The sequence below is a fragment of the Vombatus ursinus genome, unplaced genomic scaffold (assembly GCF_900497805.2).
Source record: "Vombatus ursinus unplaced genomic scaffold, bare-nosed wombat genome assembly UNPS02014822.1, whole genome shotgun sequence".
Taxonomy (NCBI): Eukaryota; Metazoa; Chordata; class Mammalia; order Diprotodontia; family Vombatidae; genus Vombatus; species Vombatus ursinus.
This window is the reverse complement of record NW_020954600.1, coordinates 16,685,058-16,702,807: the sequence shown is the minus strand read 5'-3', so window position 1 is coordinate 16,702,807 and position 17,750 is coordinate 16,685,058. Positions and strand designations below refer to the sequence as shown.

At 40.3% G+C, this 17,750-nt stretch overlaps 1 protein-coding gene across 1 annotated transcript in view; it reads right to left on the bottom strand.

Annotated features, from left to right (window-relative positions):
- Window positions 1-17,750, bottom strand: part of DCDC1 (doublecortin domain containing 1) — a 108,472-nt gene that overhangs the window by 48,729 nt on the left and 41,993 nt on the right. Inside the window, exons 12-15 of the mRNA XM_027837756.1 lie at window positions 17,228-17,364; window positions 15,285-15,449; window positions 3,435-3,585; window positions 251-360 (exon numbers count right to left, since the gene is read on the bottom strand). Of these exons, the coding sequence (XP_027693557.1) occupies window positions 251-360; window positions 3,435-3,585; window positions 15,285-15,449; window positions 17,228-17,364 (563 nt within the window). The remainder of the gene's footprint in view (window positions 1-250; window positions 361-3,434; window positions 3,586-15,284; window positions 15,450-17,227; window positions 17,365-17,750) is intronic.

Sequence of the window (17,750 nt, the reverse complement as noted above, 5' to 3'; positions counted from 1 at the left end):
AATGTAGTAATTTTACTGGCATTACTTAGTCTAGTTTTATTGAATTTCCAGGAAAAGATTTGAGGCATCAAATGTCACTCTGCGTAAAATGTGTAAGGTAATAACTTCTAAGACAGGCTACATGAAATTATGGTCGATTTGGAATCGTTATCTCATAGCAGGTATGTCAATGTATACACATCAAATACTATAATGAAACCAAGCCCAGAGCACAGCAATTCAGATAGGGATCAATGGAACAGAAACCTACCTTGGATGGTGGCTTCTCTATGGCAGACACAACAATATCTGTGGCGTGAGCCCCCTTCAGTTTTTTGACATGGGCATAGTTTGCTCGCATAGCCACCCGTCGCTTTATATCTGCAAAGGGCATTTTAGAAAACACATCATCATGTTTATACAGAGTCACTTTTTGGACCTTGGTATGATGAAAAACTCAGAGAGATGTTGGTCTGCTCCATCCCTGGCTATCTCATTGCATATGCTTTCCTTCCTTTTTTAACTTCTTAGTAGGTATTACTGTTAAATCCAGAAAGACTGCAGTTAGGGGGAAGGAGAACTCAGGGCAGACAGCCAGGTGACTCTAGGCTGTGCATTAACGAAATTCGGCAAAACTAGCAGAGGTCTAGGGAAAGGTCCAAGATAGGAAAAAAGAGACTGATCCTAACAGCTGGTGGGGAGCATTCTCAAATGGCATTCATTCCTTCACTGTTGTTTACGACTTGTTTTGATTTTGATGTGTCTAAGAATTTGGGGGTGAAAGTTATTTAAACATTCTATGGTTGTTTTTGCAAAAATCAGATCCATTTTCAAGCAACTGGAGTGAGTTTTCCATTATTCATTTCTATATCCCTCGACTTCCCTGAACTCTACTGAGGTACCTAAAAAAAAGAAAGGTTATGTCCGAGTGCAGAAAATTCCTCCACTGAAGTCTAGCCAGTATGTCATAGGAAAGTCATGTGTGGAATGAAAACCTTCCCTGGCAGTTAAATGCCCCTCAATGCCCATAAATGTGGTGTGTATTGGAGCCAAAACCAGGCATAGCATACTCTAAGTGCCTCAGTCTGTCTCCTTAGGAGTCCTGTGAAATGTACCTTTTGAAACATGCCAATTATTTTTTAAAGAAATAAAATAAATAGAAAAATACCCAATTCATCCATTATAAGGTTCTGAAGCAAAATAAAATGAATGTCATTGACATCAGATAGTTTTCCCCAGTGCATCTGTCACACTCTGGGAGGAAATCCATTCATTCTTCCAGGCCACAAAGTCACCATGTCAAGACTCACACTGTACCACATCCCACCAGGAATTTATTCTCTGCCCTCATGTGAATCTGGAGAATTAACAAACATTGAGAGTAGATACTCCCAGGAAGCAACTTCCAAAGGGAGGGAAGTCTCATTTTTAGTAATGGTAATTCACAGTGATATCACTGTGGATCTAAAATGGAGCTGCCTGCCAACATCCCCTTTCCCTGGGCCTTTGTGTCTACCAAGCGGATAAATGACAATGAAGATGATATTTGCATTCCTTATTTCATATAATTCTCTGCATGTCCACTGCTGAGAAGGCAGTCTGTATCTGTCTCTGACCCAGATACCCTCTTATTTTGGTTGACTTCCTGCAACAGCCAGACAATAAGGGCAGGGACATTGTACAAGCATGGCTCCCAACCTCGGGGTTGGGAGACCCTAGAGCCAGGTTACTTTGGAAGAACCCATACCTCTGTTCTCTAATCACCTCCTGGGTTTTCTGGGTCTCTTTGACTAAACCTTGTACTCAGTGATAGTACTCCATGAATACTCATGAATTAAGATGTAAGTAGAGAATCATGGCAGCCACACAGTGAGCAGCAATGAGGAGCTGGGAGAAAGGAGCCAATTAATGACAAGAGAGAGCCGAGGATGAGGCAGTATCGTGCTCAGAATTCCAGAAGAGTGGGAAGAGGGAGCATCCCTGACCTCACTTTCCTCACTCTGTATCAGCTCTGCTCTCCAACTCAAGCCTTCCATATCTTTTGTACTCCTGTGGCCCATCGTTTTCATTATCATCATCATGATCATCATCAATACCATCATTACTATAGTTTTGAAAACTTCCACTATGTATAAGCTGAATACATATTAATGATGAAAGTGTTTTAAAGGAAAATGTCTAGAGTTGTTACCATTATAGAGGTTCTACCATTATATCCAGACACTAAATTTTCCTTGTAATGATATACATTCAACCCAAATTCCTAGTACAGTAGAAAGGAACATGGGTACTGGAGTCAGAGGACCTGGGTTCGAATCCCACCTCTGAGCATTACTTCCTGTGTGACCTAGCGACAAGTCACTTCACCTCCCTGGGGTGCAGCTTTCTCATCTGTAGAATGAGGGGGTTTGGACAGGTGGCCCCTGAAACCCTTTCCTTATCTAGATCCATGACTTGGTTTATGTTTTTTCCAGTTGCGCTTTTTTTTCTTTTTTAAAGCGATACCAGTTTGCCTGAAAGTTCCCAGAATACCACGTTGTTGAGTTGGGTTTTCTTTTTTAACTTGCCCACCAGTTAAAGAGCTAGTCAGCGTCTCGGAGTCCAGGACTCAAACAGAGGCTTCCTGGCTTGAAAGATAATGCTCTTTTCATAGAAGCATACCGCCTTACACGAGAAGTCTACAAGACGGGTCAGTAAGAGAGGGAAAAAATATGTTCAGATACATTGCTTATGAAAGAAATAAGATAAGAGATGAAAAATCAGTGCTAAAAGTGATGACAGCCTGGTATTATGGGGAAAAATGTTGACTCTGGAGTCAGAGGCCCTGGGATCAGATAATTGCTGCCTCTATGATCTTGGGCTAGCTGTTTAAACTCTCTGGGCCTGTTTCTTGAGGAGACTAGAGGGGACTACATGATTGGAGAGGTTCCTTCCTACTCTAAATCAGTGATCTTAAGCTAGAAATTGACTTGGCAAAAAAAAGAAAAAAAATTTTAAAAAAATTGGCTTAGCACTAAAAAAAGGAAGCCTAAAAGTTGTTTTACTTCTGGTTAACAAAATATTCAATATTAAATCATCAGACATAGCGTACCGAGGTGCCTCACTAAAATACTGTCTTTGGGACTTTAGCTATGGGCTTACCTTATCAAATAGACCTTTTGATATTTTTTTTTAATGAAATCTTGCTTGGATGAAGTCCACAAGTAACCTGCCTTACCTAGAATCCTCCACTAGAGTAAAGCATAGGAAGTAAGATTTCAGTTTATGGTGAAATTTAATTGACTAGAACATGTGGTTGTATGGTGGGGTGGAGGGAAGCAAAACATTTGAAATGTTCACTGTAGAGGGATTTTAAAAGTCAGAAGGCTTTTTGTCTTCTGTAGGGTAAGAGAAAAAAAAAGTGAGTGTTTACCAAAAGGTAATTGAAACCTGATAAATTTAAGACCAGGGAGTACCTTTATGGCTTACAAAATGATTTCCAGCAGAAACACAAATGACCATGTCCCTCTTGATATCATTCCAAGATGTCAAAGGCTTTCCATCCAGGGTGAACATGGTCTTGGCTGGGCACGTCATTCTGAGGCGCAGGGAGCAACTATCCAGGAGCTGAAATGAAAAGGAAAAGTCAGGCTTAGGAGAAATCATAATCGTTAGAAGAAAAGTAACTGAGACGGTGATGAAGCATTCAGGTTTGCAGAGCACTTGACCGAGATGTTCTCAGGTCATAGACCAGATATGGAGGGATAGGGCTATTTGCTTGTCATGTTCCATGTTAGAATGTGGGCTCCCTGAGGTTAGGGATCGTGTTTTTGTCTGCCTTTGTACCCCCAGCACTTGGCACATTAACACAGAGGAAGTGTTTACTAAACCTTTGTTAAATGAATGACTAACTGAGATATAAGCCAAGTGTCAGGAAAACTTAGAGCACCCCAGCATCTCAAGGGAATTAGTCAATGTAGAAGCTTATAGTCCCTCAAAAGACGCCAGGGTAAGTATTGCATCAGGCGTTGGCCTGGCACATAGTAGGTTCTTAATAAATGTTTCTAGACTATTGCATGAGTCAGCATGGTTTAGGGCAATGGTTCTCAAACATTTTAGTTTCAGAATTCCTTCACATTCTTTAAAATTATTGAGGACCACCCCCCTCCACTTCTAAGAGCTTTTGTTCTCTGGGTTCTATATCTTGATATTGACTGTATTAGAAATTAAACCATCATATTATTACAATGAAAATAGCTTTGACTTTGTGTATCCCCTGAAATGATCTCAGGGGTCCCTGTGGGGATCACCAGACCACAGTGGTTTGAGAACCACTGGCTTGGACATAAAGAGGTGGCCTTGAAGTCAGGAAGAAATGGATTTCAGCCCTGCCTCTGATTCATACAGGATGTGTGACCCTGGGTAAATCACTAGGCTTCTCAGCACCACAGGCAAGTGTCTATAGGACTCCAGGGTTCCACGTGGGTGCCAATCTGCTCTGGGAGAAGGAGTTTCCTTACCTGGACATGTCAAAGGCAGTTATGTTAAGATATTTAAATTCATTTTAAGGTTGTTCTTTAAAATAAAAAAGCCATTTATTAAGGCCTTTTTGTTTTTGCCACTATAGGCATTTCCAGATCATCAGTCCGGAGGATTGTTGCCACAAATGAGCCCTCTGCCCTAGTAACCAGGAAAACCAGTGGGGTGAGGATCCAGCTTTTGTTTTCTTCAAACAAAGAAAAAGATGGCAGCACTTTGCAGCGGATAGAGCACTGAGCTGCAAGTTAGAAGGCCTGGGTGCTAGTCCTTGTTCTGCCACTAATGAGCTATGTGACCTTGGGCAGGCCATTTCCCCTTGATTTCCTTTCCTTTAAAATAACAGAGTTGGACTCAGTGATATTTAAGATACCGTCCAGCTCAAGCATTCTATAACTAGGAATGCTTTTATAAATCTATTTTAATGCATATAATTATAAATTGAACATATCCTCATTCCATTGTATTATTATTTTAAATTCTAAGTGGAAATTCTGCTGAATGCATTCCATTTCCCGTTGAATTATTAGATGAAGTCCAACCAGTTATACGAGTATTACAGAGATGATCATTTTAAAGCCATTTTCAGGAATAATCTTTATTCCAAAAGATGCAAGCCATATACAGTTGATGTGCTAAATATATCATTAGCTCTCCCTTTTACAGATGTGCCCCCACTTTAGGCAAGAAGTGAGTAGTAATTGGAGGCTTCAACTGTCTGTAGAATGGTGAGCTTTCTTTCTATTAAAAGTAAAGCAGCTGATAAATTCTTGATTTGACTCAATTATTCTTCAAAAGTAGAGGAAGCCAAGAGGTGAACTGCTGTTTTTGACCTGATTATAACCACAGAATCAAAGAATCTCAGCATTGAAAGGGACCTTAGAAGCCATCTGGTCTAACATATCACTGCACAAGAAATAAGGAGACCCTGGGTAACAGAGGAAAAATGACAGGTACCTTAAGAGGTTATAATTTGGGACACATAATCAAGGGTGAACTAGCCATGCGACCTTGGCACGTAACCTTGATGATGACAAAGACAACAGGAGAGAGGGTAGGACTGAAGCAAGCATTTATTGAGCACCGACTATATGCCAGGCACTGTGCAAAGTGCTAAACAAACAGAAAGGGAATCTCTGCCCCCAAGGAGCTTACATTCTAAAAGGTGAAGTCAACACACAGGAGAACTTTTATGAAAAGGGGGGAGTGGAGGAAGGGCCCAGTGTGGAGGCACGGTTTTGAAGGCCAGAAAACTCCGAGCCAGGCTGAGAAGGAGGATGGAGACAGACTGGCTTCAGTCCTTCCACAAAATGCAGGATCCATGAGGAACTCACCACTGGGAGAAGGCGGGGCAGGCCTCACAGTGAAATATTTCTGGGTGAACAGGCCACAGGAGTGGTGGGCTACTCCAAGGAGAGGAGACCCCTGGGAGCTGAGGGAAGTCCCAGGATGAGCCAGCAGTAAAAACTGCATGGTTTTGAAGTCCAGAAAGTCAGGAACAGGTCCAGGAGGATAGCAAAGATAAGAGACTGGATGGACCTATGATTTTCTTGGTACAGGAAGCTTCCTAGAGAGGAAATGCCCTCTGCCGATGCAACTTTGCACCTTTTCTGAAACTTAGTCTGAGAGCTGTCTAGTTCTTACCAAGGGTCCCACAACTAGTATATGTCAGAGGTGAGACTTGAAACCAGGCCTTCTTGACCTCAAAGTCAGCTTTCTATCTACTACTCTTTGCTACCTCAACTAAGAATAATAATAATGAGTAATAATAAATCCTGATATTTTGATTCAATTATAAAAAGCAGCTATTTTATCCATCCACGAAATAGGCTGTAGAACATTGAACATTAAGGAATAATAGCATAATAGAGACTTGTCCTGGGACTGTTTCTCTCTGAATTCCATCAAAATGAGATAAAAATAACAATAATAGCAGCGAACATATATATGGTGCTTTAAAGTTTGCAAAATATTTGACATATATCATTTCATCTGATCCTCACAATAATTCTACGAGGTAAGGTGGTATCATTATTATTATTATTCTCATCTTGCAGATGAGGAAACTGAGGCTGAAACCTAAAAAAGTGTCTGAGACAGGATATGAACTCTGTCTTCCAATGCTCTATCTACTTCTCCCTGGCGGCGAGCACATTTCAGAGTCCAGAGACAGGATAGGTAGGCTTTCCTAATTCATTTCATCATTCATAATTCCATTAGGGAAGATGCCTCAAAAGATGTGAAAAACTTAAGAATAAATTCTGATTTAGAAGGAAAGAGGCAGCTCTATACAGAAATTGATGTGAATATGAAAGGAACTCAGTGGCAAATTGAGATAAAAAAAATACAGAAAATGAAGGCTAAAGTGGGTAAATTGAGAATGACTATAAAAGAGTAGATATTGTGATAACAATGTCAGAAAGTGGTAAAGCCTGGAATGAGCTGAGGCTGGCAATGAATGAAAAAACAAAAAGACTTTAAAAAATTTAAGGCTATATTGGACGTAAGAGGATGAGGGGGAAGGGGAGATGACCTGCTGAAGAGATGGGCTGTTCAAACAGCAGGACAACTGATGGGCAGCCTGTGCCCTCCACTGCTACCCACACGACAATATGATAGGAGGGGATCTGGGAATGCTTTGCCCTCTTCCCCCCTCCCACTCCTTCCCATGGAAGACTGCTGGAGGTCATTGACAGAAGGTGGAGAAGGTACAGAGAGGTTGTTATCTGTACCCTTGAAGGGAGTACCCACATCGACAAGATCACAGATCCATTGAAGTCTCATCAAAGTGGGTAGAGAGAGATGCTACAGATGTAGGAGGAGATCAGTCCTTTAGGACCAGACAAAGCTTGGCCAGACAGCAGAGTACACTGGTTCTGGTATCTGAGGACCTGGCTTCAAATCACAGCTGTGACTTAACTACACTCGTGACCTTAGGCACGTCGCCTAACTTGTCTGTGCTTCAGATGCAGCATCTATAAAATGAGGGAGACAGAGGGCGGGGAGGTAGACGGTATGACCTCTGTGATCTCCTCCAACTCTAAAGTCTATGATGCTAAGTCACAGAAAAGCTCTGGGCTTGAAGATTCAGCTACTAAACCCAGAGGAGAGAGCTGTTCTGGTGTACTGGGAAGAGATGGGACCACCTGCAGAGAAGAGTCATTTTGGCAAAGGTGGGTAGAAAAAGGTGAGTAGAAAGTTGCTGAATTGGCTGGACTTTTCACGTTTATGAGAAAAATAAAGAGAAGGCTGGGCCAGCACCAAAATTTTGGGTAGCCCTAGTTTGATTTGCTATATGAAATGCACAGAGAAAAATACTGAAATATGGGTTCTACTGTATTTCTCATTCATCTGGTACCAGGACCATTCATTCATTCAACAAATATTTATTAAGGTTTACTGTGGACAATGAACTATTCTAGGAAGATACAAAAGGAAATAAAGAAGAATCTGCCCCTGTGCTTGAAGTTTTTAATCACCTGATAGTCAGAAATAAGATGTGCATATGGATAAATATAACACCCACTGGAATATGCTTTGTTTTTTGTTTCTGTTTTGTTTTGTTTTTTTAATCTGGACCTGTAGTTTCATTTGTACAAGGACTCCAAGGATTACAGACACACGACATTTGAGTGATGAAAAGCAACTCAGCAGCCATTTAATCCAATAGTTCCACAAAAGGAATCTCTACCACAATAGATTCCCCAAGTGGTGATCCACCCTCTGCTTGAAAACCTGCAAAGGTAAGGAACTCAACACCACTCAAGGTAGCCCAATACACTCTGGGGCAGCCCTAATTGTTGTGATGTTTTTCCTGACATTCAATCTGTATTTGATTTTGTAGGACTTCTACAAATTCTTCCTTGTTTTACCCTCTGGGACCAAATAGAACAGAACTGATCTCTTCTCCATATGATGGCCCTTCAAATATTTGAAGATGACTACAATACACTCCCTGGGTCCTCTTTTCTGTAAAGTAAACATGCTCACTTCCTTCAACTGATTTTCATATGACATAATCTCAGGGTCCTTCGTCATTCTGTTTGCCTTCCTTGAGATACTCTACAGCTTATTAATGTCTTTGTTAAACCATGATGCCCAGGATTGACCCCCATGCTCCAGATGGGGTTTAAGGGGAGATTGGCAGAGTGCAGTGGGATTATTGCCTGATTCCTGGAAGCTGGACCTCTGTTAATGTAGCCCCAAAATCACTATTTTTTTAAAATCCTACTAACTCATTTTGAGCTTTCAATCTACTACAAATCCCAAATCTTTTTCAGAGGAAAAAAATCTGCCAACTATTCATGCCTCCCCTACCTTGTATTTGTGAAATTGATTTTTTTTTACATCCAAGTGTAAGACTCTATTCCTATTGAATTTCACAATGTTAATTACTTCATAGGGAGTTTCCCGGTGAGGAAGCTCACTCCATCAAAGCACCTGGGCAACTCCGACGTATAGGCTCAGAGAGTTTTCTGGGCCACTGAGAGGTTAAGTGATTTTTCCCAGAGTCACATAGCTTGTATATGTCAAAGGCAGGATGTGAACCTATAACTTCTGACTCTCTGTCCACTATATGATTCTGTTTCTTATAAGTTTCTGAGAAGATTATAAAATGCTGTGATTTCAGATGAGCCAGAATTCTCTTCCTTCTGGGGATGGGTGGGATCAAAGAAAATGTCATGGAGGAGATTTGATCTAAGACATAAAGGAAGGGTAGGGATTTCAAGCGTCAGAGGTGGACAGAGGGAGGGCATTCAAGGCAAATATTGTGGACAAGGTACAGAAATGGGAAAGCCAAAATAGAACGAACATGTTCAGGGGTGAGAAGTCATCTAGTTTGGCTAAAACATGAGATGGAAGTTATGTGACCCAAAGCTGGAAAGATTGGTCCCTCTGCATCCTGGCTTTGACCAATCTTTCCAGTCTAAGGAATTTTATCTTTATTCAGCAGGTAAAGGGAAAGTCAATAAAGGGTTTTTGATGGTGGTGCTAGTTTGTTTTGAACAAGGGCTGATATGTATTATTGAACATCTCTATTCCTTTAATGAAATCAGAGCCCTTCATTTTTTCGATCCCCTATTTATTCTACACAGAGTCCTTTTTCTATATAAACTCTCTGCTTTCATAGAAAAAAATCTGAATTACTCATCAAGCCAGGCTGGCTGAAACAGAGAGATGCCCCACACAGAGACAGAAGGTGGCATAAGGAAGACAAACATTTCCCCTTGAGTGCTATGGAAATGACCACTAAGGTCCCCAAGAACCCCATGAATAGCAACTTCCCCTATGCCACTGGCCCTCAGTCCAGTCTGACTCAAATTCCATCAATTAAAGGAATAGCCTCCATGGAGATATGGTCCTAAGAGCTGTATCTGCTGGGCCTACAGTCTATACCTCTTCAGCAGCCATGGCTATTGGGTATCCTATGTGCAATATGCAATATAAAAAATTATTACAATATTATCACATACAGACATATATACATACACACATACATACATACATATTATATATGTATATATATATATATGTACACACATACACGCACATAGACACACATATTATGTAGATATTGTCAACCTGGAAAAGAAAGTTCTTGCCACCAGAGTTCTCACCACCACATGGATACAGTTTTATCAATTGTAATGACAGTAAAGATGTATTTGCACATCAGCCTTATCTTCCTCTACACTCCAGCTTAATTGGGTTACTTGCTATCCAGACCACTGGGCCTTACCATCTGTCCTGCCGCTGGACAATCTCCTATGTGTTAATCTTCACTCTGCCTCATCTACACACAGGGCTGATCATACTGGTAATCTCACCTTACCCATAACTGCTCTGTCTCCAACATATTGAATTATGACTTTTTTTCTTTCGAGCCACAGCCTCTTATCTTTCCATCTCTCCCTTTGCCTCACTCTTACCAAGTCTATTTTTATCCTCTCCATGACTACCAGCCACTCCACAATTTCCTGTTCTTCCAGTACATCATGTAACCTCATTTTGCTTCCCTTCATAAATTTGATCCTATAGTTAAGCAAGATCAGCCTTACACTCCACTCCACTCTTCATTGCCCCCTTACCCTATCAACACCCTTTGACAAACTCTCAACCCAGTGACTTATTCTGCCATGTGACTTCTTCATTCCTGCCCAAAAGCTGCTAAATACCACTGGCAGAACTCATATGATTAAGCCAACTAGATTCACTACAAATGTGTATGATCTAATTTCATCTGGCCCCCACTGCTACATGACAATCCTTCTGTTTTCCCATGATTAATTCGATTGCACACACCCCCAATAGCTATTCCAAACTTTCTCTTCCCTCCTCAAGCCCCTCATACTCTGCCCTTCATTCTGTCTGTCTTAAGAGAGGAACTTACTTCCTATTATAACAAGAAGATGGAGGCCATCTGTTGTGAGTTCCATCTTCTTCTCCATGCTACACCACAAATATCATTTCTCAACCTTGCTTTGAAGCCTGTTGATTTAGACTTTGACAAAAAGATGGCCCCTCTTCTTGCAATCTGTGATCCTATCCCTTCCCATCTCCCTTAGGAATATGTCCCATTGATCAACTTCCCCTCATCCTTGCCATGTTCAAACTCTCCCTATCTACTGACTTCTCCCATGTGGTAGGTCTTTCCTATCTTTTTGTAAAAAGGGTAAGGTCCTCAATTAATGTAATCACAGAAGGTCCGGACACCTTTAATAAACAGAGTAAACTAGATGTTGAAGGCATATTTTTCCTACATTTAAGAGTCCTTAATCTGAAGAGATTATATAGCTCTGTGATTTTTGTATAAAGGCAGATGATGCCACACAGGAAGTATCTTGTGATTGCCTGAAAGAATTAGACGTACCTCTCTAGCTATGTAGACACAGAACAGTCAGTCCAACTGTGAGTCAGTCCAGCAGTAAATCAGTTTAGTCTTGAAGGACTCCAAGTTCACAAATTAAGGATTCAGGATCCAAAATTGAAGCCCAACCCCTGAGACAGAATTACTAAAGAAATTACTTTATTTCTCTTCCTCTCCAGACTGACCATGTCATCTATAGCAGATAGTAAATGCATCAAGCTAAAATCAACTGTCTCCTTCCTCAGGTGCCTGTCTGCTAGTATCTGTCTGTCCTTGGATGTCATTTTGTTCCCATCTCAAAGCACACAACAAACTCAGCTGAGAACAGAGTGACACACCAAGGAGAAATGGATAGTGAAAAGCAGTCACCCAAGGAAGGAGGCAGCTTCAAGGAATATGTCTCCTTGTACTAGGGAAGAATGCCAACTAGGAACTCAAGAAAGAACTTCAATTACCTGTCTGCCACACATATATCCTACACACGTCCCTATTCCCTTAGTCTGCACTCACTCTTCCCAAGGACTTGCATATATTTGTCAGAGTGTACACTCCAGGCTTTTGGTAGAAATATTTTATATCAAATGGTATTATACTATCTCAGCAAATACTTTCGCTTAAAGTTAAGTCAATCTACTGGATGATTATTAATGGTAGACACATAGGTGGGGGCTCATGAATGATAAAACTAGAAACCCAGCCTAGAACTGAGGGCACAGTATTATCCCTTAGTAGAATATATGCTCCCTGAAGGTAGGTAGTGTTATGTTCTTGTCTTTGTATCATAAAGATCTAGACAAGGGAGTGTAATAATGTATAGACAGTAGGCTTGGAGTCAAGAAGACCTGGGTCCAGCCCTGCCTCTGATGTGCACTAGCTATGTGGTCATAGGCAAATTCCTTAATCCCTCAGTTCTCCCCAGCAATCTTCTAGGACTATAAACTGGAGATAGATCATTCTACGCTGGGGAGGGAATTTCCACAATGTTTTCTCAACACTGATGAAATCACAAATCTGGAAAATATTCTTGAAACATGTCCAAGGTCTACCACCATGTCTTTCTTGAAGCAAGCACTTAATAAATGTTTACTTAATGGACTAATGCATGAAGTATGACTGATCACTAAGAATTTCATTCAGTTCCTTAAAAGGGCCCTAAAGTAGATATCTTAGAGACAAAACTGAAGAGATCAAAGATGACTTCAAAAAATATTTCAAAGGAGTACATGAAACCTGGATAACTTTTTACATTAGTCAGTAATTATCTGTATTACACACCCTGGTCATATTGATCTTCCTAAATAACACTTTTATTATGTCTTTCAACTATTCAAATGCCATCAGCGATGACCTCAGTCTAGTAATCAAGCCCTCTCCAGTATGAGCCTGACTATCTTTGTAGATTCCTCTCTGTCTGGTCCCTTGAATTCACATCCCACTCCAGCCATACTGTTCTTCTCTCTGAAGTATAAACATTCTGTATAAAGACACGTCATTGCACCTGTGCTGTTTCCCTGGTCATAGATGGTCTGTCTACATGAATCTTATCTATCCTTCAAGGGCCAACTCAAGTCTCACCCCTGCATTGTTTTCCCCCATTATCCTAACCACAAGTGATCTCTTCCTCCCAAGGAATTCTACAATGAACACTGGCTAGACCAGTTGGTCGCTCATTTGGTTTTACTAAAAATTATTTTTGTTGTTCAGTTATTTCATTCATGACTGATCCTTTGTGACCCAATTTGGGGTTTTCTTGGCAGAGATAGTGGAGTAGTTTGCCATTTCCTCCAGATCATTTTACAGATGAGGAAAATGAGGCAAACAGGGTTAAATGACTTGCCCAGCACCACACAGTTAGTAAATGTCCAAGGTCAGATTTGAACTCAGGTTTTCCTGACTCTGGCCAGGCCCAACATTCTATCCACTAAGCCACATAGCTGCCCTGTAATAATTATAACTGAGGTTAATTCATTGCTTTTCAAGCACAGCTCATTAGTGTCTGAGCCAAGATCTGAACTCAGGTCTTCCTGACTCTATATCCGATACTCTAATCTACTACGTCACCTAGCTGCCTGTCTTTTTATATGTATTTCTCTATTTTACTAACTCTATAATATGTTCTTCGAGGCTAAGGACTATAATTTTTTTATATGCCCCCTAGAGGATCTTGACCAAAGTAATGACAATAATAGTTACAGCTGAGAGTTACAACAAGATTCAGAATTGAAAGGCACAACAAAGGTCATCTAGTCCAACCCATTCCTGACTTCGCATCCCCTCTATAAAATACCTGAAAAGTGGTCATCTAGCCTTTGCTTGAAAACCTTCCACCTCTGACCTCCCACTTGCCCAAGCAACCCATTTCGCTTTGGGACAGCTCTGATTGTTTGGATCTTGTTACATTAGAAAATGAATTTTCTGTAACTTCCACTCACTGTCCCCAGTTCTGCCCTCCAAAGACTTTATTAACACAAAATACCTTTAAGTATTTGAAGGCAACCGTCATATCTCTGCAACGTTTCTCTTATCTCTGCCAAACAGTCCAAGTCACTTTACCTAATACTTTTGCAGCATGGTATAGGAGCCTCACAGATGACATAGTCCAACACCCTCACTGCGCAGATGAGGAGCAGTACGCTGAATGGGGGAAATCAATCACCTGAGGTCACATGAATAGGATATAATAAGGCAGGGATTTGAATCCAGGTCCTTTGCCTCCATAATCAGTTCAATTCACTCTTCTGCACGGGCTAGTCTCTAGACCTCTTACCGTCTTGACCAACCTCATATGGGAGACCCTCTAGTTTGGTAATACGGTGCCCAGAACTGGTCATGGTCCTTTTGCTGTGATCTCATCAGAATACAGCAAGATCATCACTTCCCTCATCCTGGGGAAATTATCTTTCTCAATGCAGTGGAGCGCTAGCTTTTATGGCTGCCATATTGAACTGTTGACTCATTTTGACTTTGCAGTTCACTAAAAGTCTGATTTTGTTAAACACATACTATTGTCTCACTATGTCTTCACTCTATCCAGTGAAGAGGATTTTTTGGACCCAAGAATAGAATTTTATATACCATGTTGCAATTTACAAAGTATATTAGCAATCAATCAACTAGCATTTATTACGCACCTCCTAGGTATCAGCCACCACACAAAGCAGTGGGGATACAAAAGTGAAATGGTACCTGCCTTCAAGGACTTTACATTCTAATGGAGGAGATAACACACAAATTTCTAAATATATACATAGAGTAATACATACACATATATGTGTATGTATTTTGTATACACACACACAGCAGCTAGGTGGCTCAGTGGATAAAGTGCCAGGCCTAGAATCAGGAGGACTTGAGTTTAAATATGGCCTCAGATATTTACTATGTGACCCTGAGCAAGTCACTTCACCCTGTTTGCCTCAATTTCCTCTCCTGTAAAATGAGCTGAAGAAGGAAACGGAAAACTACTCTAGTATCTTTGTCAAGCAAACCCCAAATGGGGTCAGGAAGATTCAGACACAACTGAAAACAACCAAATAACAACAAATATATATGCTAAATAGTATATTATTATATATACTAAATATAGCATTATCATTCTAGATATTATTATATATTGTATATATATATTACTATTTAGTAAATTATATATTGTATAGTATATTACTATATATAGCATATTTATTATTATATATGCTACATGGTATATTAATAAATGCACTATGCAGTATATGAATACATATAGAGTATGTAGTTGGGCACCTGCATCCTCGTTCTTTTTTGGCACCTAGCATCATTCCTCATTTGTGTATTATCAGGGAAAATTAAAAGACTCAAGGCAATGCATGACTGTGTTCCCCGAGATTCAGAATTCTTCCTGAGCACCAGACATCCTCTGAGTTGATGGCCTCTCCCAGAATTTTACCTCTGCAATGGATCTGCCCCAGGCATAAACGACATCTTCATGTTCACGACCATTGAGGTAGGCGAAGACTCTTTTTGTGTTGGGCTGAATGTACAGGTTGGACTGTTTTATTGACCCTGGAGAATGGCGTTTGGTCTGCTGGCTCCGGACCTCAGAAAGGTGTGCCTGGTGAGAGAAGAGCATGAGGGACCGCCACATTAGTGACCTTAGCTTAGGGAAGATTGAGGATTCTGTGAAGAATCAAGAAAGCGAGTGGGGATGTTAGAAAACAAATAAAGAGAACAACTGACATGTATTTACTTTATCATCAACAATATAGGAACCAAACCTAATCAGATGAAACAACCTGGGGCAAAAAATAACTTCCCAAGCAATAGTACTAATAATCATAGCTAGCATTTTAGAACACTTCAAAGTCTTTAAAACCCTTTATGAATATTATCTTATTTAACTACCGTGGGAAGTAGGTACTATTATCACTCCCATTTCAGAGATAAGAAACTGAGACAGACAGAGATTAAGTGACTTGTCTGGGATCACACAGCTAATAAGTGTACAAGGCAGGATTGGAATCCAGCTCTTTCCAACACTAGACTCAGCACATTATTCAGTATGTGCAGCTACATAAATATATGCGTATGTGTGTCTATATACATATATATGAGGGGGAGCAGAGGGAGAGAGAGAGAGAGTCACAGAGACATGGACAGACTACTGTACGTATCTCCCAGTTCTAGGCCATCTCCTACTATTAATTCATACACAAGTGCCCATCTATTACATTAAGAGGAAGCACGGAAGGCATGAAGGAGAGATAGTTTTCTAAACAGTAAGTACTCAACCCTTTGAATAGATGATTTCTTTTTTTATTAATTAATTTATTTTTAGTTTTCAACATTCACTTCCATAGTGAGTTCTAAATTTTGTCCCTCTACCTCTCCTCCCCAAGATGGTGTGCAATCTGATATAGGCTCTACATATACATTCATATTAAACATATGAATAAGTGATTTCTATGTGGTTTCTGCATATGTTTATGTGCAGTTTTGTGTGGACATATGTGTGTGAGTCCATGTGTATTTTAAATAGAATCACAACAGTATTTCTGTTATCTGAAAAGCCTCTTAAGGAAGCTTTGTGATTCAGAATCTGGGTCCTCACTTGCTTAAGCTACACATATACACACATTTCTGGATTGCTCTCAGGCAGAGCTCCAATTCATCTTTAAGCTCACAACAATTCACTAATGTGCACTCATCTTCTGGCCAGTATTTCAGCCTCCTTGGTCTTGTGAGAAATCCTATTTCTGATATGTCATATTTCCCCAAGAACCTTGACTTGTACTTCTCTGTACCTTTGAGAAATCTTCGAGAACTTTGAGAAATCTTCCAACGTAGGGACAGCACATTTGGTTGGAAACGTCTCCAAAGAATGGGGGAGGGGAGGAAATGTGGCATTTTTTCACAGGTCCCCATCACCAATCATCTCACTAGAGCTGACCTTTCTCTTCCCTCCTCTTTTATGAACAGCAATCCTGACTGATTAACCATATGGATTGAAACCACTTTCTGAATTTCACACTTCTGAATGTCTCCATTGCAATTAGTTTTTCACTCTTTGCTCTTTTCACATATTGAGACAGACCCTTAGGAGTGATGAGCAATGAAGCCAAAAGACTCATCTTTCGGGTACTCAGTGTAATTGCCTATGTACATATCCACTGGGCCTTTTTCTCGTCTTTGCTAAGGTCATAATTCGCGTTCCCCATTCAAACAAAACACACTTCAATTGAAGTTGTCCATCCATTTAGGTATGCTTCAAATGCCAACTTTATAACCACTCTTAACTGACCAGACGTGGAGGTAGTTCAAAGATGCATTTCAATTCAACCTTGTTTTAGATGTTGGTAGAGAAGCAGGAGTCATGGCTGAGTTCTGACATACCTCAGCACTTACTATGTGCTTCAGTAACTTCCTCTCCTCTTGAGTGGGCTCCATCCAGTTACCTTTGACTACCGTGTGCCTAGCAGGGCTATTGGTGTAAATCACTTTTCCAAGTTTACTCTTAAAGACTCGTCGCCCTAGAAGGAGAATTCAGAAATTCTAAGTTTTCAAGTAAGTACAGGCTTTTCGATTTTACGTGAATCAGACTTTTTATTTGTGCTTTGCTTATACCTCCCGCTAAATAATAACCTCTAACATTTCTAGAAGGTTTAAGGTTTAAAAAGTGCATTATAAATATGGTTTCATTTGATCCTCATGACAACCCTGGGAGGTGCTATTATTAGCACATTTATGATCATATATACTACATGGTATATTATTATATAGCCTATATAGTATATTACCATATAGAGAATATATATAATATAGTATACATATATAGTTTAGTTATAATTCTATAATAGGAAACTGAAGCTGAGGGATGGAGAAGTGACTTGTCCAGAGTGACACAGATCATAGGTGT